At 51.0% G+C, this 25,105-nt stretch overlaps 3 protein-coding genes across 3 annotated transcripts in view; 1 reads left to right on the top strand and 2 right to left on the bottom strand.

Annotated features, from left to right (window-relative positions):
- SNED1 (sushi, nidogen and EGF like domains 1) overlaps positions 1–519 on the top strand; it is a gene marked incomplete at its 5' end in the record, with an annotated part of 90,923 nt that extends 90,404 nt beyond the window's left edge. The window contains one exon of the mRNA XM_082658233.1: positions 391–519. The remainder of the gene's footprint in view (positions 1–390) is intronic.
- On the bottom strand, positions 420–9,267 carry MTERF4 (mitochondrial transcription termination factor 4). Its single transcript, XM_082658232.1, has 4 exons — positions 9,216–9,267; positions 7,583–8,066; positions 5,496–5,680; positions 420–4,828 (listed from the first exon to the last, which is right to left on the bottom strand). Exons 1-4 carry the CDS (start codon positions 9,234–9,236, stop codon positions 4,505–4,507), a joined length of 1,014 nt encoding a protein of 337 aa, XP_082514358.1. The 5' UTR covers positions 9,237–9,267; the 3' UTR covers positions 420–4,504.
- A 2,533-nt stretch (positions 9,268–11,800) lies between these two features.
- The window catches only part of PASK (PAS domain containing serine/threonine kinase), a gene marked incomplete at its 5' end in the record, with an annotated part of 28,664 nt that continues 15,359 nt past the window's right edge, over positions 11,801–25,105 (bottom strand). Inside the window, 7 exons of the mRNA XM_082658688.1 lie at positions 11,801–12,323; positions 12,912–13,148; positions 14,645–14,808; positions 17,445–17,644; positions 20,868–21,002; positions 21,088–21,213; positions 24,848–25,015. Coding sequence (XP_082514814.1) covers positions 12,214–12,323; positions 12,912–13,148; positions 14,645–14,808; positions 17,445–17,644; positions 20,868–21,002; positions 21,088–21,213; positions 24,848–25,015 — 1,140 coding nt within the window. The 3' untranslated portion in view covers positions 11,801–12,213. The remainder of the gene's footprint in view (positions 12,324–12,911; positions 13,149–14,644; positions 14,809–17,444; positions 17,645–20,867; positions 21,003–21,087; positions 21,214–24,847; positions 25,016–25,105) is intronic.

Genomic DNA, 25,105 nt, shown 5'->3' with positions numbered 1-25,105 from the left:
GGAAAAATTCACACACACACACACACACACACACACACACCCCCAAGAACAAAGTGCAAGAATTCATTTCAGTCGAGAGAGACCAGGGACAGCCCATACGCCTTCAGAGAAGAGATCCAAGGCGGCACCAAATGAAGGGGGTTGCAGCCTGCAGATTTCAAATTGAAGCTGCAGTGCTGCCCACATGTCCCCACCACTGGGGGGTATAGTCAGTCCTCCACGAGCCTGCCCCCCAGCACCCACTGCCATGTCACAGGGAACAAACTTCACAGTTCTGACGTGGCAAGCTCTTCAGGTACTCCGGGGGCAGCAACCTGGGAGCCGCCGCTGTAAAGCGGAATGGGTACCACCACCATCCTCCTCACGCCCTGGTCTGTTTTCTCTTCTAAGGATCAGGATGCTCTTGTTAATGCTCCATCAACCTCACGAGTTTCTAAAGCCCAGGAAGACGAGGTCTAAAATGGATTGAGAACAAGGTCCTGGCTGGAGTCGGTGCCCTGAGTGGCTTCTCTCCTCTGGCCTCTGGAGGACAGATGGCCAGGCCAGGCAAGAACCAGCCACGACCAGGGAGACCTCCGGGACAGAACCCACACCTGACGTAGCCCAGGCTGCCGTCTCCTAGGGAGAATGCGCACCCACGGCGCACACGTTAGCCCTGGATGGCAAGGCTGTCCACCAGGAACGCTTCTGCAACCTTCAGAAACCCGTTCTCAGATTCCAAAGTCAGAGAAAGCGTTCTCCCTTTGAGAGCTAGCAACAAAATTGAGGAACTGCTCTCAACAGCTTCCAAAGCAGAGATGGTGGGGCTGGGAGGAAGGGGCAGAGATGAGGCCACGCTGCAAGCACTTCGCCCGGCTCTCCTCCGCCAGCAGATTATTTATGCTGACCATTCGCAGGCTACTGCTCCATCATACGGACCAGCTGACTCTGAGAGAGAAAATGATAACACTAAGACGGAGTTTAAACACTTTTTACCTACAACCTTTTCTGCAAAGGTCAGACAGTATTCCTGGCTTTGAGGACCCTATGGTCTCTGTGGCAATGACTCAGCTCTGCAGTGGTAGCACAAATGCAGCCAACAGACTTGTGACTGACCAGGCGTGGCTGGGTTCCAATAAAACTTTATTTACAAAAACAGGCAGGGCCAAGTTGGCCCATGCACCACACTGGGTTAATCCCTGGTCTTCGAGGTCATAGGCTTTGGCCTCTCCCCTGGATGACAAGTCCCACCAAGGCACCAAAGACCTCAAGGGTTTCATGGAAACCTCAAGGGTTTCAGACCCCACTTGGAAAGCCAAGGCAGCACCTCTACCAAGTCCAGCCAGGGCTCCTCCCACAAGCCTGAGCGCGATGCTGGTTAGGGCTTCTCTTAGTCCAGGACGCAAATAACGCTGTGTGGGGCTCTCAGGTAGTGAGCACCGTGTTCCACACGCTCCTCCTTCACACACAGATCGCCGCGTCATCCTGCCACGCCTGCTCTCTAGCACGCTTCTAAGCTGCGCTTGCTTCTCCCTGCAAATGAGCTGAAAACCAGAGAAGCCCAGCCCACCTCTAGCGTGCCGAACATTTTAGCCGCTGGCCCAGACTGGAACTCAGGCCCCGTGCATCTTCCACTGACTCTGCCCTGAGTCAGCACCACAGCCACAGAAAGGGGCTCTTCCTTTCATCTTTTATAAAAAAAATTTTTTTACAGAGTTATATTTTAGGCTTTTTATTTTTATTAAAGTTTTGTGTGCATATGTCTGTGTATTATGCATTCTGTCATTTTCAGCAAGGAGGAATAGTCATTTCGAGAAGTCTCTACTGTACTCCAGAAGGTCCCCAGTCTCCAAGGCCCACCTGGAGAAGACAGCTGAGTGCAGTCCAGGGGCTCTGACACTGGGAGAATCGAGAGAAAACCACATACATAAACACGTACTGCTGACCTCTGCTGTGGCACTGGGACCTGTCACTGTGCTTCTGTGTAGGCTACAGCGTCACGAGCAAACAGCAAGATCAAGTGATATCACTGGAAAGAAGACGAAACCCTCTACTGCCATGTTAATAACCTCAAGCCCCTCAGCCACGAGGCAAATGTAACGTGTTCCAGTCTTTAGCTTAGAAGCCCTTGTTTCTACAAGAAACAGTCTACTGAATCCTGAGCTTGGTGCTGTGTTTTCTTATGATTAACCCATTTTGATGTTTTATAAGTTAAACATCTAGTGAAAGACTTCCTGATGCTAAAGGAATTATAATTCATCCTTGAAACATTACAAATGAGCCACTGCTTTTTTCCACACGGCTCCTTCTTAAAACTCTAACGTCTTCCTTGGAGATACTCAAGGTCCACCCCAAAAAATTAGCAAAAATGGAATCAAAACATTGCCAGGCGCATACACATTTCTGTGTCGAAAAGAAAGGAGCGATCCTGAGTTGCCGAGTTAGCCTTGTGCTAATCAAAACTTGGATCAACTAACCACGTAATCGAGCTTAGATTTAAGATTCTGTTAGTCCCGACTGGGGGGCACAAGAGCAACACCCTAGGTTCCAGGGATCGTGCCAGCCACCCGGAGACCACAAAACACAAGAGTAAATGAAAAATGAAATCTCTTTACTTTCAAATCATTCTGCCCATGGCTAAGACAGTAAAGACAAAACCTCCCTTTTCCCCTTGCACAAGGACTGACACGGGTGCAAATGAGGAAAGCTATGCGGCACCCTGCTGCTCACCCACCAGCCACACCAACAGGCAAGGGCTCCACCCGGTGTCAGCCAACCTCCAGCACCTTCCCTGGGCTGGAACTCCTGCCACTGGCCAACAACTGCCCCTGATGTCGGCCCACGTGTGGAGGGACTCACTGAGCTACTGTGCTTTTGCAAAAAAAAGTTTTTCTCTTTGCAGTCATGCTCGAATATGAGCCTGGAGAAAGCAAAAGCATCTACACCTCAGTAAATGCAGCTCAAACCTACCCGCAATAAAACACAGCTCAAACCTACCCGCAGTAAAACACAGCTCAAACCTACCAAGAGAACCCCAGTACAGAGGAGACAGGAACTCTCTTTAAAAATCAGCTATTTACTTTACTTTTAAATAAAAGAGAAACAGATGTAAGCCCATTTAAAATCTTAAGTCCTCACGAATAAACACGGTCGCGTTTTGCTAAATGGGGCCTGAGAGCAGTGTCTGAGCCTTGGCGCTGCTGTCTCTGGGCTGGCTCACCCTGTCGTGGGCCTGTCCTGTGACTGTAGGATGTTTAGAAGCAGCCCTGGCCTCGACCTACTAGACCCCACTAGACCCCAACTGCACACCCTCCTGGTCCTAACAACCAGATGGGAAATGTCCCCAGATGTTGCTAGGTGTTCCCTGTTGTCAAGATCACCCCCAGGTGAGAACCGCCACCTGACAGGACTTACGTGGTCTCTGCAAGAAAAGCGAGGCCAAGCACCAGGAGTCTCGTGTGTAGCTGTTAAAATGCTGTAAAGACCTGAGTTTTGGGCACATCACCAAAAATGTCTTCTGCAGCATCAATCCTGTGCCAGCTGCCCCCAAGAAAGGAATCTCCAGAACCTTCTAGGAATCACCCATCTTCCCATCCCTCGCAGAGCTCACGCCATCAGGGCTGTACCTCTACCTCAGAGATGACCCCTGGCTTACATCCAAGCCCATTCCCCAACCCCAACTCTTCAAGTCACTCCTCAGACCCACTGGCCTCCCCAAGGGGCCTTCCACCACCTCTGGTGTCACGGAGAGCTCCCTGAAATGAAACCAAGCCCAGACCTGTGGCCCTGGCTCCAGGTCAGAACTCCACGGACGCCAGAGACGTCAGGCCTGGACGCAACCCCCTGGGCCTGAGCTGGCGTGAAAGCAAACTCCGCCGGTGGTCAGAGTCAGGGCCTGCTCTTCACAAAGATGCAAAAAGCGCCCTCCCCGCGTTGCTGGCGTTAAGAAGCTGTGCAGAACAAAACCATACATCACTAATCAACTTCCTTTTACTCTGCTGTACAATGACTGCAATTACAAAACCATAAGCTATTTTTGAACTGAAAACCTGAGAATTTTTGTGGAAAACCTGTTCCTTGTTTTCATAAAATAAAGTGCTGTGATAACCTAAAAGCTCGCTGTCTTCTCAGAACTCTGTCTTTGTCATGAGGAGGATGTAAAATGACTCCTGAACCAGAAGAAACATCCCCCACTGTCACGGGACTGTCACCAACACAGATGGGAGAGAAAAAGTAAGACCGAACGTCGATGTGTCGAGCCCCCCCCCCCCACGATCTAGAGGCTCAAAGTCAGCCTTTTACTCAGGATGGAACAGGGCCCTCCCCCCTGAACCTGATGGCAGATCAAACCAATGCATCTGCTTCTTAGTCTACTTCTCAGGTGATTTCCAATTAATTTTTTATCAAAAGACCAGTTTGAGAATGAAAAATAACCTGAGAAGATCCAAGTGAAGTTCCCAAAAACCTTGAGGGAACTACAGCACCCTCCGATCCGTCTGGGCTTCTCTGCACTCCAGTCCGTCCGTCACGGCCCCGCCTCCTCCGGGCTTCCGGCATCAGCCATTCGGCCCTCAGACTCCTCCTCCTCCCGGGCCAAGAGTTCCTTAAAAACCCCAAACTCCTCAGCAGAAGAACAGGCTGTCTTGGCCAGAAACTCAGCTTCTGAAACCCTGAGGATGTCCTTGAGTAAAGGGTTGGGGACCAGCGTCTGCCCCTTCTTGTCGGGGGTCTGGTACCGGCCCAGGCGCTCCAGGAACATGTGCCTCTCCTTGGTCTTGGTCATGGAGTACTGCAGGAAGTCGGTCTTCACCACGTCCACATGTTTAATCCCCATCCTGAAATAGGCATACTGGAGACAGCATGGTTAGGAAGTGCAGCTGCAGAAAGCTTTGTAGGCTCCTAAGGCGCAGTGAACTGAACTGTCCAAAAGCACTGGGAGAGACCTGCCTCACTAGCGACGGCAGAACACTACGATCCCGACACCTGCGTGATGGCTTTCAAAGCATTTTCAAATTCATATCGAGAAAAATGCAGCAGAAAATAAAGGGCAGGAGGGAGAAATTAAGTTCTATTTTTCTTCATGGGGTAAGGAAAACTATGAGTATGGAAAAAATAGGCAAAAAATTCAGAAAACATCTAGGATTTGACCTAAGCCATCATAATTGTTACCAAAAAATTAGGACACCCTTCACAATTATGTTTCTAAGATCAACATGCAAAATAGGTTCTAAAGATAGGAAGGTTCTAGCTATTTTTAAATTAAGTATTTTAAGCAGAGGCCTCATTAGGATTCTAAGAATAGACCTGGGTCATCCGTTATTAATGGCAGAAAAGTTGCAAAAGAGGTTTTTTTTACCTGTAGTAAAGAAGTGAAGAACGAAAACCGAACTCTCTTTGGCTGGTGCAAGCAAAGAGGGTCTAGGCCTTTCACCTCATCCACTCGCCCCCGCGAGTCAGCTAACCCTGACTACACTCGAAAACTTGCTGTTACTAATCACACCACCAGGAATTCTCACCTGGAATTTGTATTCCAGTTCACCAGGGTCCTCCCGAAGAACACAGGGGCATCTGTGCAAAATCTCGGTGACTTGCTTTACCGTGAAAAGGCACTTCTCCTTGAGAACCCCGACGATGCTCTCAATGTCCCGCTGACGCATGGTGAAAATTTCAGGGCAAGAGTAAAGCACCCGCTTTAATTTCCCTGAAGAACGTAAAAAAGGGCAAGTACATAATTTTAGGATATTCCAGAAGCCCAAGTGGCCAACCACACCCAATACAAGCCAGCATTTAAAAATCAAACAAGGATCCTCTCCTCCACAGAAGGAGTGCCAGCTTCAGATAACGTCTTCCCAGAAGCGTCGTGGAAATGGGATGGGCCAGAATGAGACATCTCCCCACTGACTCCCTCTCACTTCTCAGACTCGCCAACCCTCCCTCCTGGTATCAAGAGGCCTCTTTCTGGCCTCACAGCTGAAAGGCACCTACTTCATATTCTAGGTCTCCTCTTGCCCTTCTCACCTAGAAAAGACTTTCACAGGGATTTACTGGAAAGCTCAGACAGTAAGATGGGATAGTAGCTTCCCCCATATCAGGGCTTTGGGTTCATGTTTCCTTCTATGATAAAATAGCCCTTGAAATATTCACAACCAACATTCTTAAGACTGAGGAGCCTGAACTCAATGAAAGGGCGTTCCGCTCTAATAATTAATGTAATAACCACAAGAATCATGACACACAACCACAGAGACTGGTGATCTCCTGGTTAGTGGGTGACCATATATTTTATCCACACTACGGTGCTTCTCAGTGACAGAGTCCCTATTAGTAACTGCATTAGGATAACTGGTATAAACTGAGACTCTCCCAGGCAAATTAGGGCATATGGTCTTCCTACAGGTAACTGAGTAAAATTTAGTACCTAGAAACTTAGAACCACTTATTTAAACTGTTAATTAAAATCTTCCTAACAGGTGAGCCAGTCAGTGTCTTGATAAAACGTGTCAGGAATGAATTTCAGGAATTTAGTCTTCATCTTTGCAGCTTAAGGCCACGCTGAGCTTGTTAATTTATTGATATAACCGCTGCATGTAAGGTGCTAAGTTTAGCTTTTTAGATTATACTGCGATAGGTAATCTGTTAAGAGAAACACACACCACTATCTTTTTGTTTGTTTTGTTTTGTTTTTTGCGGTAAGCGGGTCTCTCACTGTTGTGGCCTCTCCCGCGGAGCACAGGCTCCAGACGCGCAGGCTCAGCGGCCATGGCTCACGGGCCCAGCCGCTCCGCGGCATGTGGGATCCTCCCGGACCGGGGCACGAACCCGTGTCCCCTGCATCGGCAGGCGGACTCTCAACCACTGCGCCACCAGGGAAGCCCCACACCACTATCTTTTGCTCATTTTCTAGAGAAGGAGACCGTAAAGATCCTCTGAAATCTGAATTCCCAAACCTTTTCTCCCTCTCCCCCACCCGACAATATTTCACCAGCAAGAGGCAAGAATAAACAAAAGAGTGGCATTCCTCTGATCAAAGCAGGCAGGGGTCCTAGGAGTTGCTCACGCCACCCACCCCCCAGAAGGCCCGTAAAGAGATCCAGTGAACTTCTAGGGCTCCCGGGGCTCGAATCCTGTGGGGGTGGGGATGGTGGCTCTTTTTGCCTTCACTCCACCAGTGTCCCAGGAATCTGGGCAGATCTCACATTCCACAGTAAATCGAGACACCTGACTGGAATCCAAGCCTCTACAGGGAACTTTGTCTCTCTGGCTTCCCATCACACAGACACAAAGCACTAAGCCCACTCCAAGTCAGCTTCGGCATCAAAGGGCAACATACCTGCACATAAACCAACACCACGTGCCCAGCACCGTTCTAGATGCCAGAGCCTCCAGTGAACACGCCAGACACGAGCCTGGGTCGGTCACTCAGTCCCCCTCCCTCCTGCAATGCCCTCTGCGGAGCTCATTCTGCTTCCTCACCTCCAAGCCAAATCACACATTCCTCTCAAAGGCCTTCCCCCAGAAACCTCCCCGAATCGACCTCACCAGGCTATTCGTTCCCCATCTCTGACTCCTCAGCTCTCTATATAAAATCTACACCTTCTCATACCTTCTCCAAGCCCCAGCTTTCGCAGGTAACTGGAGCGCTTCTTCATGTGCATGACAGGCAGTTTCAGTAACTGAGGACTCTTCTTTAAGGCCACACACACAGGCTCTGGATTCAGACCCAGGAGTATTAATTCTGAAATGATATCCAGCAACTGCTGAGGGTGGGTGCCTGGCTGTATACTGAGCAGTTCGTTAACATGGACATCACTGAAACCCATGTCCAGGAGGGAACTGACGACCTTCTCTCGCTCCACAGCCGTCCTCTGCTTCTCGAGGAGGCACTGAGTCAGCCCCGTCCTGTGCTCTGGTTCTTGCGCGTACTTCTGGGGTTCAACAGAGGGTGACTCCCCGAGGCCCCCCCCGCTGGAGACCGTTGTCGGTTTACGCAGCAAAAAAGCAGTCGTCCTCTTCTGTCCTCCAAGCCGAGTAGTCTGCCTAGCAATAAGGGACCAGGTGAGGGGGATCAGGCGGTGCCCATCCAAGACCTGTAAGACACAGCCCCCAAAGGGAATTAATTCCTCACCGCTCCCACATAATGGACACCTCGGGATTTCTGAGGCAGGGCATTTAGTGCCTTGGTCCTACACAAACAGAAGTTTTTACAAGCAATCCGCAAAGTCATACCTGAACTTAAAAAGCCTACAGAGAAAGACGTTCACGTACAGAGAACAGAGAACTGCAGAAGCACAGAGATGAGCTGTTGCTGCTATAACTGAGGAGACACAGACAAGGGGGACAGGGGAGAACTATTTCAACGCCACCGGGTAAAGTACGGGGGGGCGGGTTTCCTCCACCTTCTCAGTGCCTGGGGGGCCTGCAAATTTAACTGGAAGATTAGCAGGCAGAAGAAAAGGTTTACTTATATGCATGTGGTGGCTCACAAGCGCTGGTTCCCTAAATGGCTGCAGTTGGGGGCTAACTGGAGCAAATGGGTGGTGGGCTCCTAGGCGAGCAAATGGGAGCCCAGGAAGTCTGTGATGATGTTTGCTTATGTAGATACACGTCGTCCTCCCTCTCTTTTTTCCTTCCTGGCCGTAAAGCTCCCCAGGAGAAAGGATCTGTGGCGCCCTCGCTCCCAGAAAGTTCTGCTTTTAGCGCGATAAGGGCCGCCCCAAGAAGGCTTCTTTCTGTATCTGCTAAATCTCAAATGTCTGTAACTTAAAGCGACTTCCGTGCCAACTCTGGGGGTCCAAGGTGGTACCCACACCTGAAAAATCTGGACCTCACGTGAGTCTCCAGATTCACGTAAATTCATTCCACAAAAGAAATCCTGGTAGCCTGCAGGCAAACTACTCCCGTTGACTTCAGAACTCTCCAGGGTTCAGGCTGGCGCGTAACGAACGAGGCCCACATCCCCACTCAACCGCCCTTCACGGCCCGTCCCAAAGCCTCCCCAGCGCCCTCGGCCGCCGCGCCCCCGCCAGCCAGTCAAGTCCACCCGCTCGCTGCTCCCGCCTCCCGCTCTCGCCCTGTCTGGGGTCCGCTCGCGGGGTCGGCCCAGCGCCGGCGGGGTGAAAGTGGGATAAAGCCGCACTGGCGGAGCGGAGAGCGCCGCAGATCAGGGTGCGGCACCAGGTCGGCGTGCGCCGGCCTCTACGACCCTCCAGGAGCCCCTGCTCGCGGTTCCCCCTCACCTGCCGACCCAACGCAGCCATAGCGCGAAGGCAGCGGCAGCGCCGCTGACGCCGGAAGCAGCCGTCTCCCGGGTCCGCCGCTTCCGCCCTTCCCCTCGGCAGCGCGAAGGCGCGGGAAGCAGTTCCGCCCAGCCCTTGTCCGCAGGTGTCCGGTGCTGGGCCGGTTTCTGGGGCCTGGGCCCGCCGCCACCTTGGGCGCGGAGAGCGCGCCTTCTCTGCTTGGTGCCTCCGCTGCCCGGGTTTCCGCTTTCTAGAGCTCTCGGCTAGCGCAACAAATGAACAGCTCCTTCCCCATACGTTCGCTTCTCATTACCTTAAAATTCCTCTTAAGAGTGGAGGTGAGAGGAAACCGTAACCTCGCTCAAACCGGCCACCGCCTCGCGGTCCAGCAGTAACCTCCCCGGAGAAAGCAGGGCCCCTCCCAAGGCAGGTTCACGTTGAGGTAGAGACCGGGCGGTCTGAGTAAAAGGGAGCCGGTCCCAGATATAGTTATTTGGTGTGGAATCTGCATTCAATATGAATATTAGTGACAAGTTGAAATGGTAGTGGAGCGATCGGTTCAGGCATGCAAAATGGAGTCTGGCGGCCATGGAGGACCTGGTCTCAGCCACTCTCTGCACCGCTGAGAACGTGAGCTTTGAACTGTTCCAGACCCAGGGACACCCCCAGCCTATTCAGAACAGCACCTGCCAGCTCAACCTTCTGGTCTCAAGGTCTCCCTTTATAACCGTGCAACCATTTCAGACCCCAACCAATCCTTATTTGACAAGCACCCTTACTTCTTGTGAGCTCCAATTATAATTCTTGATAAACACCCCCCCACACACACACACATATTCTAGAGGTTTAAAGTATCCAATGGAACTCCAGAAGTCTTTACAGTTTAAAAAAAAGGGGGGGGGTCCTCCCAGCTTAGAGGTCTGGTTTCCTCTTGGGATGAAATCCAGTGATGTTTCAGCCTAATTTGCATTCATTCTTAAATTTCGGACATAGGCCTGTAACAGTTCAAATATAGACACTAACCATCTTTCAAAAGGGGACAGTGGTGAAAAAGAAAAAAAAGGTGTGCTTTCTCAGCTGCCTAAATTCCACCAATTGTAAGCCCAAGCCTTAGTGTATAAGTATTTCTTCTTGTTTTATCTACTTGTTTCCGAACTGAGAAAAAGGACTTGATTCTTGCATGGATACAATTTATAGAGCTCTGGGCCAGGCACCAGACTGGATGCTAAAAATCTTTCTACAGAAGGATTATGCCAAAGAAGCAAGAGGCTGTAAACTTTTCTATCTGGACTCTTTCTGCAGAGAGCACTCTCAGAGTGTTCAGACTTTCTGCTGCCATCAAATCAGATGAGTTTTAATTACTTTTTCTTATAGAGAAGTAACAGTTCTTGGAGACCTAGAACTTTGCATTCTCGGCCCATTGCACACCTGTCTGTAGAAACATTCTGTAACTTCTTTTGTGTTATAAGCATCATAAAAACTACATAGGAAAACATTTGTGTTTTTTTCCCCCACTCTTGAAGAGTTCTTTGAACATCACGAGACTCATTTGATTCTGAAGAGTAAATGTCATTAACGTACTACACACTTTAAAAATTCACTTCTAAAAGCCCTGCCTTTACTGTCCCTGACGGATGGAGGAAGGTCCCTCGTCAGTCTCTTGAGACATCACGGAGACTCAGGCAGCACTTCCTAAAGGAAGGGGAAGGCAATATCCTGCATCCCAGTAGTTGAGGATCAAATTAACTGTCATCGGAGCATCTGAAAATATCACGACAGTTGCATGCTTCTTAAATGAACACTAGCATACTAGAGGCAGGCTGGCCCCTGAGCATCTTCCCTAGAGCTCGGGACAGGAGCCCTGGCACCTGTGGAAAGTGATAACGTGGGAAAAAGGCACGGGTTGGGGTAGCGGGGGGCGGCGGGGGGGGGGTCTTGGTTTTGGTTTTGTTTTCTTCCTGCTATTTGAGCAGGGGAAAAATGAAAGGTTTCTCTTTGACACCAACCGCTCCCTCCCCTCTAACACAGATGCAAAATAGAGGCTGGATTTCCTGTGCCTGAGCTAGCTGACTCTGTTTCAGAGGGGGATGGACTGGAGCCTAGAGGGGAAGGGCCTTCTGAGTGTGTGAGAGCTGCACTGGGGCCTGAACAGGGATGGGAGAGGGACAGTCGGAGCTGAACGCCCCCCCACATAGTCACGGAGGGAGCCTGGACTGGCTGGGGAGTGCTGGGAGGGTGTCGTGGGTGGACAGCAGAGCACAGACAGATGGTGGGCCAGCCCTGGTGAGCTTGTGCACAAGGAGAAGGGCAATGCCTGAAACACCACACCCTCTAGTCTCCTTAGACCAAGCAAGCTGCAGAGCCCTGGGCTCACCCATAGGAGGGACCCCCAAACTGACCAAGGCTGAACCTCTCTCCAGCTGTGGCAAGTGGAGATGCACAAACGGAAAAATAAAGAAATGAAGTACTTCCCATACCAGCGCTGTAGAATTCACATGGTCCAAGTCAGGGTAATTGCTTACTAACAAAGTTGCTTTAATTTGGAAAACGTTCAAGGAAATAAATTAATGAAACAGTCTGGTCATTTGGTGAATAGGTTCCACACATTCCTCATATCAGAGGAGCATATACCGAGTCAGGAAGCAGAAACACAGGCACATATACAAAAGTAGAAAGAGGGTTAAAAACCTTTTGTGTGCCTTTTGGAATTTCACCAATTAGAAGCCTTTTAATAGTAAAAAATAGTACAAAACTCAATTGAACACTAGAATGTTTTTTCAAGGCCATGAAAAAAATGAATTCCAAGTCTATTTTATAACCCTAAAACAATATAGTATCCCTGGCTTTTGTTCTAACATTCATCAAGCTTGCATATGAGGTTTTAGACGGTGCACTGGGCCTAATTCTTGAGAACTTACTTCCTCTGAATGGACGGGGCCTGAATATAACATGACTTCCTGAGTGAAGGAGAGCAGCAGAGAGCTGGGTTCCCCGGCGCTTAGGGGCCTGCCCGCGCACATGAAGCCCTGCGCAGCTCCGGGGCCCGAGCCACTGCACTTGGGCTCCTGCTCTCCAGCTCCAGACTGCCCGTGGACAGAACTCCGCTCTCTAAAGAAAGAAAAAATACTGTGTCAACTGCCAACAGCAAGATTCTAAAATACTTTGCTTCTCTTTGGAGAAATTCTTAGGAGCAAAAGACATCAGGGGAACCCTTCAGAACCCAACTGGCAATGTTCTAGACTCCCTGGACCCTGCTGTGGTGCCGCGGGGATTCTACGTCCAGAGCCACAATGTCTGCCCACTCTGAGCAGCGGGGACCAGACACACGGGGCTGCTGCTCCCAGCTGTGGGCCCCCGGGGTCCCCCAGACCATCGCACTCCTCGTCTGGGCCTTATCCTCCCTTTCGGCCCGCTCAGACCACTGCCAGCTACACTTCGCAAACTCTCTGGCGCAGCCCTCAATACCGTCTGCGGTTTCCTCCTTGTCAGAGGCTCCCGTGGGCACGCACCCCCCTTCCACAGCCCCTGGTGGTGTTCAGGGACCTCTGGAGTCTGTTTCACAGGCGACAAGCCAGCTCTGGGCCCTGACGTTCATGTCCAGGGCAGCACAGAGGAAGGAACCTCGCCCTTCCCCAAGACCCGGGAAGCAGCCTGGGAACCGCCTCAGCCCCGAGGGGCACGGGCCTCGCCTCTCACCTGGCTTGTTTAGTCGACACACCTCTTCCCAGGTGTAGTCAGCCAGGTTCACAGGCTGCGTCACCCAGGGGTCTGTCACCAGCTTCTCCAAGGTGGTGCGCTGCTCGGGGACAGGCTGTAGCAGCCCAGACATGAGGTTCATGAGATCTGGGGACAGAAAGGCGTGTGGCCAGAAGACTGACGGAGGACCCAGGCTGGGGGCAGGTGGAACACATTTCACAACTGCAGGTCCTGGGTCTGATGGGACAGGAGGTGGCTCTGGATCCCCACTTCTAACTAACACTCTGGGAGTTCTGGATGTGGGGTCCCAGCTATGCTTCAGGAGGGGCTGTGGGAGATGTTTGTTGCCTCTGAAAGGAAAGCTTGGAGCTCGAGATCCCACCTTGCTCACCACACCAAGTGTGGCAGCTCCTAACCTGGGCCTGATCTGAGGGACTCTGGGGGTGCAGAGCTGTGGACACAGGGATCACGTGACAGGACGGAGGTGGGAGGTGGCCGGCAGCAGAGCCCCAGCTCAGTCCCCACAGGAAGGCAGCACGAGCTCTGAGAAGAGCCCCCAGCCTTGAGTCTGGATCTGGGTCCCATTTCCTTTTAGTGTCACCTCAGCCAGGGCCACCCAAGCCTCACTGCCCAAGTGAGTATCCTGAGAGCCTAGTGAGAGAGCCTGCGGAGCAGCCCCCGTAGGCAGAGCTGCAAGAGCCGTGGTACCACGGAATCCAGAACGTTAGCAAAGCTCTACAAATCTTCTTCTAGGCTGCTCTGGACTGAACTGTGCACCCCCCTACCCAGATTCACAGTGTGATGATATTAGGAGGTGGGGCCTTTGGGAGGTGACGAGGGCTAGACGAGGTCATGAGGAGGGGCCCCCGCAACAGCATCAGTGCTCTTATCAGGAGAGACACGAGAGGGCCGGCTCTCTCCCTCTCTCTGCCACGTGGGGACACAGGAAAAGGCAGCCATCTGCAAGCCAGGAACAGGGCTCCCACCAGGAACCGCATCTACCGGCACCTTGATCTCGGGCTCTCAGCCTCCAGACTGAGAAATAAATGTCTGCTTTAAGCCCCCAGTCTGCGGTGTCCTGTCATGGACGCCCGAGCGGGCTGAGACACAGGCTTCTAACCTAAGCAAAGAGCCCAAGGCCAGACTAGATTCATGAGGGCACTTAGCTCCTCACTGCCTGTAACGATGAATGATTACTCTGGCATCACAGAATGTCACTATGTCACTAATGTCTGAGAGACCTCAGAACCCGTGGTCCAGCTCCCAGGAGCACCTCCAGGTATGGGCCGTGAGGGTCCCACTCCAGGCATACCGCCCAGAGGTCCTCACTGCAGACGCAAACCGCCACTCATGGCCCTGGGGGAGCCAGCTCACGGGAGCTCGAGGTGGGACAGAAACCCCCAGGTTCCACATGAGCGGCCGGGGGGCCAAGTCCATCCTTTGCCCTCCCCGACAGGTGACCTTACAGTCACTGCCACGGCCACGCTCAGAGACGGCTAGTGTTTGCGCATCCTTCAGAAGAGGGCCCTATGGTCCAAAGGGAAACTCTCCTAAAAATAAAGTTGTGATGTTTGAAGGTCATATTCAAATCGTCCTTACGTTCAGATCAAAGTCCGAGAAGAAGAGATTAGAGAGAGAGCTGGGCTATCGGCACGGACCCGGGTGCGCTGCTCTCGCAGACGGGAAGCCTGTGCAACGCCGGCGCCCGTCCGCCCGCCACCGCGCGAGCTCACCTTCCGACACCAGGTACGGGGGTTTTATCGCAGCCTCCAAGGCCTCCTCCAGCTCGCAGAAGGGGTTCTCCTCGAAGATCAGCGTGTACAGTGCGACGCCCATTGACCACATCTCCAGCTCTGGCCCCTTGTAACTGCAGGAAGGAGAGAAAGCACTCGGGGCGCTGGGCCGGCCCCGCACGTGAGCCTGGCACCCACACAAGTCACCCGAGAGCGGCTTCCAGGGAGACGCGCCACACTCCTCGACCACGTCCTCAGCGCCGGCCCGTCCGCCCCCAGCCGGGTGCCGGCCACATGCTGCAGAGGGAGAGGAAAAGCAAAGCCCCACTCGGCAGCTGAGAGACAGTCAGGAGATGGCACGGGGGCAGAGCAGAGTGCCTCCCCGGGGGCTTCCTGGAGGAGGTGGAGAGAAGGCCCGGGAGCGCAGGCAGAGTTCCAGGCCCGCAGGAACTCGGCTCACTGGGGGCCCTGGGGAGCCACAGGCAGCTTCAGAAAGATGTGAAGGATGCTCAAGGCGAGACTGGCACGGGTGAGCATCCTTAAGGATGAGGTAAGGCAGCGGCGCAGGATAGATAGAGGAGAGTGAGAAGGGCATGGACAGAGGGAGTGCAGGCAGCCGGCCGGCTGGAGGAGCAGGCTTCAGGGAGGCAGCTCCCTGGGGTGCTCTTTGTTATTGCCTGTGGTTACAAACACCCTCATCCCAGCCACCATTTCCTGGGCACTTGTGAGATGCTGGTGCTCTGCAAGGCACGTACATGGTCTAACCCTCATCCTCACAGCAAACCAGCAAAATACATATCACCTTGGTTCCACGTAGAAGAGGTGAGGCTGCTGCTGGGCGGGCACGGGAGCCAGGCTGATGGCCCCCACGCACCAGCCCCCGTGCTGCCCACTGCGGTTGGTCCCTCGGGTCTGGAGCTCGGGCGGAGGGAGAGTCTGGCCCCGAGAGACTTGGGCAGCAGCGTCTTTGCAGCAGAACAGGAATGTAGACAAGGTGGCTGAGAGGAACTGGTGAGAAGAGGGCCCAGGACGGAGCCCTCTGCCTTCCAGGGAGCCACAGAGAGCCTGGGGACATCAGGAGTCGGGAAACCAGTGGGCAGTAGGGGCAGGGGGCTGGGCCCCAGGCGAGAAGAGGGGCCAGGAGGGGAGGGGCCACGAGGACAGACCTCAGGGAAGTGAGGGGATGAGACAATGCTACAGCCAGAAAATCAGATTTGGCAGTTTTTGTTTTGTGGCACTTATGTTTTGGAAAAAGAAATTTTAAGAATTTTGGAGGCTAAAGAGAAAAATCCAATAGACTAGAAAAATCCAATAGACTAGGGGTCAGCAAACTTTTGCTACAAAGCGCCAAACAGTAAGTATTTCAGGCTGGGGCCACGTGGCCTCTGTCCACCAGGGCAGCACAGAAGCAGCCACAGACACTACGTGAGCCGACAGGACTGTAGTTATGAAAACAGGTGGGGGCCGGATCTGCCGCCCCTGGAGTAGAAGGACATGAAAACAAGAGCGAGGAAGCGGGGTCCCTGAGGACGGGATGTAGAACCGGGCAGTGAAGGACCCCGCGACGCTCTGGCGTCTGTCCCTCTAACCACAAGCCCTCCTGGAGAGACACGTCCTAACCACACTGCTCCAAAGTACGTGTAGGTGGTACAGGATAATACCTGTGGTCCGGATCTGACTGGATTTCATTTCATATGTGTACAGACACACTTCGTTTACATGTGGACAAGACAGAAATCCATGCATACGCAGGGGAAACACTGAGCACCGTTTCCATGCAAGCCCACGAGCACCCGAGCTACATCGGTGTCCCTTCCTCTCCCGAGTTCCCTGAGACCGGGCCCTGCCCAGGCCGGGCCCCTCCAGCTCACAGGCTTCTGGGGTGCAGAGATGTAAACACGGCCTGCACCCCTGCTGCTCCTCTCAGCCAGCACAGGAAGCTTGGCGCGCCCCGAGCTGACGCATGCTGGGCCAGTCAGCGACAGCACCTCTGGCCAGGAGTGGACCCAGCTTCAGCCTGGACCCTCTGCATTAGTACTTTTTCTGTTGCTTGATTTCTTACATGGCCAGCCCAGCAATATATTATTGGACTAGATTACTAGTTCTGTCATCAAAATAAATAAACCAACTAAAAAAAAAAATCCTCTTCATTAATTTGAAGAGTCCCAAGTTTTGGGACTCTTTTTATCTTTCTCTTAACTTTTTTTTCTTTTCTTTTTTTTTAAAATTTATTTATCTTTGGCTGCATTGGGTCTTCACTGTTGCACGCGGGCTTTCTCTAGTTGCACTGAGTTGGGGCTACTCTTCATTGGGGTGCATGGGCTTCTCATTGCGGTGGCTTCACTTTTGCGGAGCGCGGGCTCCAGGCATGTAAGCTTCAGTAGTTGTGGCTCGTGGGCTCTAGAGCACAGGTTCAGTAGTTGTGGCACACATGCTTAGTTGTTCCGTGGCATGTGGGATCTTCCCAGACCAGGGCTTGAACCCGTGTGTCCCCTGCATTGGCAGGCGTATTCCTAACCACTGCACCACCAGGGAAGCCCTCTCTTAACTTTTAATTATATGAAAACTCCAAACATAAAAGTTGAGGAAATAATATACTGAATCTCTGTCTCCACCCACCAGCTTCCCTGACCCACCTTACTTTTCCTGCCTGCCTGCCCACTTATTTCCCAAACATACTTTATCACTCAACACCCTCGTCAAAGAGGCACAAACTGAAACCATTTTTCCCCCTAAAACCCCACCAACCACAGGTCTGATGGCAGGTGTGATAACAGGCTGCAGCTCCCATGATACGTACGGGTTTCCCATGAGGACTTCGGGCGCGCAGTACTCAATTGTCCCACAGAAGGTATAGAACAGCTTGCCCCTCTCCAGGTAGGCAGCCGAGCCAAAGTCTATGAGCTTGATTGTAAAATCCTCAGCGATCACGATGTTCTCGTCCTTGATGTCCCGATGAATGATGCTCTTGGAGCGCAGGTATCCCACTGCTGACACCAGCTGAAATCAGGAGGCCACAGGGGACTTTTTAAAAGGCAATTCAGGTAGAACATGAATTTAAATTAAGGATTAAGAAGAAAAAAAGAAAAGAAAAAGAACAAAAGAGTTCTCTAACTCATCACAAACTGGTGACAGGAAAGACTCTGGAGGCTGCAGATCGCACACGGCTGAGCCGTGTGGAGGAAAAGCAGCTCCAGGCAGCATGCTCAGTGTGGCTGGCACACGTCATGCCCACAAGGCAGCAACGCAGATCTAGGATTCTTTTCTTTAATTTCATTATTTATTACTATTATTATTTTGTGATAAGGACACCCAAGACACGGTCTACCCCCTTGGCAGATTTTAAAGTAGACCATGCAGCATCGTTAGCTATAGGGACCATGCCGTACAGCAGACCTCTAGGACTTACTCATCCTGCAAAACTGAAACTTTGTATTCTTTCACTGACACCCCCATTCCTCCCTCTCCCAGATAAATATGTGAGTTTTAAGTTCTCTGTCTGTGTGCTACCAATGAAACCTCCTCAGCAGATACAGAACGACCATCTTGGGAGGAAAGACAGACAGACCACGGCAGAAGCTACAAAGACACATGGTGGGCACCTTAATGAGTGTGGGCTGGTTGCATGGGAGGTGGCCCTACAGAAGGCCTGACTCCACCACCTTTGGTTCACAGTGAGGGACAGTGTTCTGCCCAGAGTTCACATGGCAATTCAAGCAGAGTTGGGGACAGAAGCCAAGTCTCCAAACTCCTACTTCAAGGCTCTGGCAGCTCCTCAAAGATCAGCACTGAGTGTCAGCCATACGTTCCCCAACATGTGTGGAAGTCTCTACCATGTGAATTTAAAGTAACTCCCCAGGAAATGGGCTTCATTCCAACAAGCCAAGCACGTTAGTCTCCCCCGTGAAAGGGTAAAGTTACTAGAACACACTGCTGTCTGCCTGCACTGCACATGTGGGGACAGAGACCAACAAAAGCAGCACCTCAGTTAAGGTTAAGGAAGATTAGTACAATTTCTGACCCCATTCATAATTTGGACACCAACTGTACCAATCAACATAGTGATCTCGGGACTTCCCTGGTGGTGCAATGGTTAAGAATCCGCCTGCCAATGCAGGGGACACGGGTTCGAGCCCTGGTCCGGGAAGATGCCACATGCCGCAGAGCAAGGAAGCCCGTGCGCCACAACTACTCAGCCCACGTGCCACAACTCCTGAAGCCCACGCGCCTAGAGCCCATGCTCTGCAATGAGAAGCCACCGCAATGAGAAGTCCACGCACTGCAACAAAGAGCAGCCCCCGCTCGCCGCAACTAGAGGAAGCCTGCGCTCAGCAACGAAGACCCAACGCAGCCAAAAATTTTAAATAAATAAATAAATAAAAAACACAGTGATTTCATGGATGTAGTCAGTCGTTTACATCATCAGAGACAACTTTATATTTACAGATGAATATCTTGAGTCAGAAGCGATGGTTCATGGCAGACAAACTACGCTGAATTGATTAAATTTAAATGAGTGAATGCATATCTGCATGCACACGCATGCAGACACACACATACCTGCACATTTACATAAGGAAGCATGCATGCGCACACGCACACGCACACGCAAGTGTGCAGACATACACGTGCGTGTCTATGCCTATACACTCACACACATACATACACTTTTACGTGTATATGTACATACATATACGTGCACACATGCACATGTACATATCAGGCTCCAGTTGGGAAACAGAAAGCACACACTAATCTGAACATGGAAGGCTTCATCAAGGTTCATTAACTACAAAGGGGTAAAGAACCTGAATGGGAGTAGCTGCTCTTCCTGCAGGCCCCCCGCAACATCCCAGCTGCACAGGAGAGCAGTTCACCAAGCAGACCCACAGCTCTGGAGCTGAGAGGCAATGCACTAATACCTGGCACTGCACATACACACGTTTACATGTAATAATACAGTTCTGTAGAGTTCTGAATCCATGTTTACATATAACAACACTTATGTATATAGATTTACAAAGGGGCTATAGATACCTCTTGCAAAAGTTAAAAAGTATTGAACACTAGAATTACCTGTATCAGTCGCCCCAAATTAACAACGGTTAGGTAGCAGCTATTGATAAGTGACTCCTAATGTTATGTCATACTGACACTCTGTTTGCCATGAAGATTTCAGAAACAAATCTTTGCCATGAAGTAAAGTAGATGCGTAAATAACCTTCCAAAGTAGCAAGGGGGGAGAGGTGACATTCGGGCAGAACGATGATGACCGAAACTTACAAGTAGGTGCCTCAGAAATTTAATTTCACAAATCCAATAACTTCTGGGGGCTTATAGCTTTGAGGAAGAAATGTCAATTCATGGAAGCTGTCATTAGAAATCAAGTCAGCTCCAGGAAACGAAGAGCAAATCTGTGAATTGGTCACAGCCCCGTCCCAGGTATCTCTCCATCTTTTCCAGGGAGCTAGGAATCGTCTGGAATGGAACTACCACGATATTAAAACTAAAACAAGAATTGCAGTCTCCCCCTCCCCGCGCTGCCACCCAACTTCTCTCTGTCATAGGACACCTTTCCACTTCCCTGGTCACGCTTCCGTTCCAAAAACTAACGAGTGGACTAACATCAGGACACAGACAGACACAAGGAGATCAAGACAAATACTCACTGTAAAGTGAGATTGCCAGAACCGCAACCTCTGTGGACTAATTAACTGGACAGCTACGTTTATTAAGCACTTCCTGTGTGCAGGACTCGTGTGTGTGTGCTGCACAAGGGCCTGAGAGGCACTCTGATTTAATCCCAACAGCCTCATGGTGCTGGCACTAGAATGATCTCTACGTACAAACGAGCAATGATTTCCCATTGGTGAACGAGGATTCAGATCAAGTGCACAATCTCAAAACCCAGTCTGGTAGCTCTGCTGGTCCATTTTTGAGATTGCTTCGGATATTGTAGGGATATAAGTAAACCTGAATCATCAACCCACGTCTGCCGTCATTCCATGATAGTACCTGGCCTCATTCTTCCTTCCCCACCTTACTCTCTCTGCTTCATCCATAGAATTCTCTTCTCAAAATACATATCCTACTCAATAAAATCCGAAAACCGAAGGCCAGATCCAGCTCACAGAGAGAACGGAGTGTGTATCACTGACCCTGCAGCCCTGGGCCCAGGCAGCCAAGCCCACACTCGCCCCGGGCGGCTCTGGCCCGCTCTCACCTGTCGGAAGATGTAGCTCGCCAGGGGCTCATCGAGGCTGGGATGGCGGTCGATGAATGCAAAGAGGTCCAGGCCGGAGCCGTGCTTCTCCATCACCAGCTGAAAGAACCCTTGGTTTTCAAATACATCCAGCACCTGGAGAGACACAAGCTGGGTGTGGCCCTGCCGGGGAACCTTCAAGACAACGAACTCGAGAACGAGTGTGACAAGAGCTCTCTACCTTGACGATGTTGGCGTGCTCCACCCGGGACAGGATGGCAATCTCTAAAGTGACTCTCCCAAGTTTGGGATCCTCAATCCAACAATCCTCCAAAACCTTCTCCTTCTGAATAAACTTCACCACCACCTGCGAGGAAAGCAGAGAGGAGGTGACTGCAGCCATCCCCGCCAGGCCTCCAGCAGCCCGTCGAGCCTGCTGCTCTGCCTTCACCCTATCCCCACCCCGACCCCCGCTGAGCCCCAGGGACGTGAAAGAAGAAACCGAACGACAACCCTCCGGCGCGAGCAGACAGAGAAGCAAGTCAGTAGCCGACCGGAAGTGCTGACTGGACCAGCCCGACCTAGAAAGTGGGCGGATGGGGGTGACGGTGGAGCCACAGGCGGAGCTGCGGAAAGACAGGTGCTCCCCAGAGCACCGCATGCCACCCCAATTTCTCAACCGAGTATTGGATGTCCTGGCTGAGAAAATGAAACAAGAGGCCTGAGAACTAGAAAAAATGAACAAAAACTGTCATTCATGTTGATCCTGAGAACTAATAAGAGAGTTCAGCAAGACAGATGGACACAAGATAAATACAGAAAAAATGGTGTTAGTCAACTAATGATAGTCAATTGGAGTGTGGAATAGAAGAAAAAGACACCGTTAGTAAAGAAAACCAACACTCTAGGTCAATGAATGACATCCCTGCCCCTCAACAAAACACCTGCTCCTAGGTGGGTGCTGGGCATGTGGTGAGCAGTGGCCGCGGGCCGGGCCTGCTCTGCACTTCAATAGGAGACCCCAAACCAGACGACAGAGAGCCCCGCCCTCACGGAGATCAGCATCTGCCGGGAAGCAGACGATACACAAGATGCGCCGCGGGTCAGGAAAAGCGAGGGCAGCTGAACCGGGAAGTGCCGGGTGGGGGGGCCGGGGTGGGCTTCCTGAGGCAGCGGCTTCTGAGAGGGGCAGGGGAAGGCACTGCAGGCAGAGTGAAGATGGGGGAAGATTCTGCGCGTGGTGAGCAGGCGGCACGAGGGGCAGTGACGGCACACAAGGCAGAAGCAGGGAGACCACTTAGGAGCTTCTGCAATATCCAATCACCCCACAATAATCTGAAGAACAAAGGTGGTGGCTTGGGTGCCAGCATGTGCGTGGTGACAAGTGGACAAACTCTGAAGATGCTTCGAGGGGAGGGTCACCACGATTTAACAGGTCAGATGAGAGACGCAAGGGAAAGCAAGAAGATGAGGGTGGAAGCAAGGCTGACGGCCCGAGGATCCAGGTTACTGGGCACGGGAAGGATGATGGAGTCAGGCGGGGCCGGAGCGGTGCAGACGGCAGAGCTCGAGTTCGCGTGTTTGCAGGGAGCTGCCTGCTGCCCGTCCAGCTGCAGGTTCAGGGAGACAAGAAGGAAGGCGGCCTCCAGGGCCTCCACACACACCTAACATGAGCTTCAGGGGAAAGAATAACGGAACAAGAGAAGAGAATCCTCTTATGGTAAAGAAAGCTCTAAACATCTAGATTGAAGTCTTACCAAGTGTCAAGCAAGAATAAGGAACACACACACACACACACACACACACAATACACACACATACACACACATATACACACACATACACACACATACACACATACACACACGTACACACACACACACACACACACACACACACACACACAGAGAAATATGTCCTGGTGAACTTTCTGAATTCTGAAGATTAAAAAAAAAACAAAAACAGAAAGGATAAAAATCAAGTTGCTGGCAGCAAAATTCACTTCAGAGTAATGGTAGATGACAACAGACACCATTGTGTGTCTAAAACGTTCTGAGAGGAAAAAGGCACATCTCCACTAAAATATGAGGGAAAAAACACACCCTAATACATGTAAGGATTCCGAGTGGAACAGCCATACATCCTTCCTAGAAAAATTAGTAACAAATATATTCCAGCAAATGAAACATGAACACAGGAAAGAGAAGAAACTGGATATAAAAACACTGGAGGTTTAACAAAAGCAGGACAAGACCTGTACACTGGAAACTATAAAACATTGTTGAGAAGTGAACACAACATTGTTAATCAACTACACTCCAATATAAAATAAAACTTTTTTTTAAATAAAGTAAATGAAATAAAATTTTAAAAACATTGTTGAAAGAAATTAAAGATCTGAGTAAATGGACAGACATCCCATGTCTGTGGATCAGAAGAATTGATATTGTTAAGATGGAAACACCCTGCAAATCGATCTGCATTCTGTCCTGAGAACTGGACCCAAACCCTTCAAAGTATACTTTCTGATTGGCTGCTTTTACTTAATAATGTGTTGGCCTAATAACATTTAAATTGACATCCCTGTTTTCTGAAAGGCAAAATTACTCATGTGGCTTCGTTTTAAACCAAGAGAAGAACTCTGGGGCTCCTTTCTTCTTCCTTAGGTATAAAGGTCTAAAGAAACCCGCAGAGCCTTTCGGATTCCTGATCTAAACCGAGAGTGAGAAGATCTGCCCCAAATAAATTAAAGATGACAACAGAAACTGAAGAACGAGACTGCTTAGAAACACGTGACACCCAGAGCAGCACGTGTTTAAACCTCTAGAAGGTGGCCGGGTGCACTCAGACAACTCAACGCTGCACAAGCTTTTATTATTAAGTAACAGCTTAAAAAACACACATTCAAGCTAATAAGCTAGAAAAATAGCAAAATTAACTCGTAGAAAGTACAAGAAAAGAAATTTAAAGAAAACAAAGCAAATATTTGATTAGAAAATAGGCAATTCTTTGGCAAGTCTAGCAAAGAGAAGACAGTGAAGACAAGGACAGCCAAGGGGACGAGACTCGCCACAGAAACCCCTGCAGACGTGACGTCACAAGTGCTGGTGACCACCGGTGTCCCCAGCTCTGCAGGCCCCACAGAACTGGCAGAGAAAAAAGAAAAAACACTTACGTATGAATGTAAGTGAAAAAATCCCAAATAAAAATATTAGCAAGCCAAATTCAGCAACGCATTAAAAGAATGTTATAACACAATTGAGGAGTGAGTCTACGAATGGAAGTTGAGTGTTGTTATTTATATATTAATAAAGGAAACAAAGATACAATCATCGCAACAGATGCTGAAAAGACATTTGATAGAACTCAACGCTCATTCTTTAAAGAAAAAATTTAGTGAACTGAAAATAAAATGAAGTATTCTCAAACAAAAGGTATCCGTCAAACAATAAAAGGAGCCATTGGAATTGACAGAGGACCACCCCGAGGTCGGGAAGTGTACCTGTTACTCCAACGGCTCTGCGGCTCCTAGCCAAGGTGACAGCAGGAAGGAAAAGAGGCGATGAGACGTAAGTAATAGAGAAAGAGACAGGACTGCCACTGCCGGCAGAGGAAGAAAGTCCAAAGGATCCACTGAAAGATCACTAAAACCAACAAGACTTTGATACAGATCCTGGAGGTACCAATCCAAGCACGGAGCTTTGGTAAATTCCAGAAGTGACTAGAAGCCGCCGTGGTGAAGGGGTCCCACGCTGGCCCTCCCAGGAATCGGCAGGCCGGGCCCGGGGATACCTGGGCAGTCTGCGGGGTTCGCCGGGACAGGCAGTACGGCGACCATGCCAGCTCCCCCGAATCACGAAACGCCCAGGCAACTACAAATCTAATCACAACGGGACTTGGGAGGGAGGGGCGGTGGCTCTAAGGCACATTACAGGATGAGGTGTGCGGCCGGGCAGCCGGCCCCTCAGCACGCAGACCCCAGCCCTGCAGGAGCCCAGTACCTCCTTATTGGCTTCCTGGTCCACCGCCGTCCACACGAAGCCAAAGGCCCCTCTGCCGATGGGGCTGAGCGTGCTGTACTTGCGGGAGTACGCGCCCTCGCAGGCCGCCAGCCCCTCCAGCTCCGCAGCCTCGGGGGGCTCCTCAATCCAGGGTTTGCTTGCGAGCACCTGCGAACGCAAAGGCACGTCCGGGGGACCACAAGCAACGCAATGAAGGAGCCGGGCAGCGGCAGGCCGAGCGGCGACAGCGGCACCCAC

This window comes from Grampus griseus (genome assembly GCF_964374135.1).
Source record: "Grampus griseus genome assembly, chromosome: 7".
Lineage (NCBI taxonomy): Eukaryota > Metazoa > Chordata > Mammalia > Artiodactyla > Delphinidae > Grampus > Grampus griseus.
The sequence above is the reverse complement of the archived record's forward strand: the minus strand, read 5'-3'. Positions and strand labels throughout refer to the sequence as shown.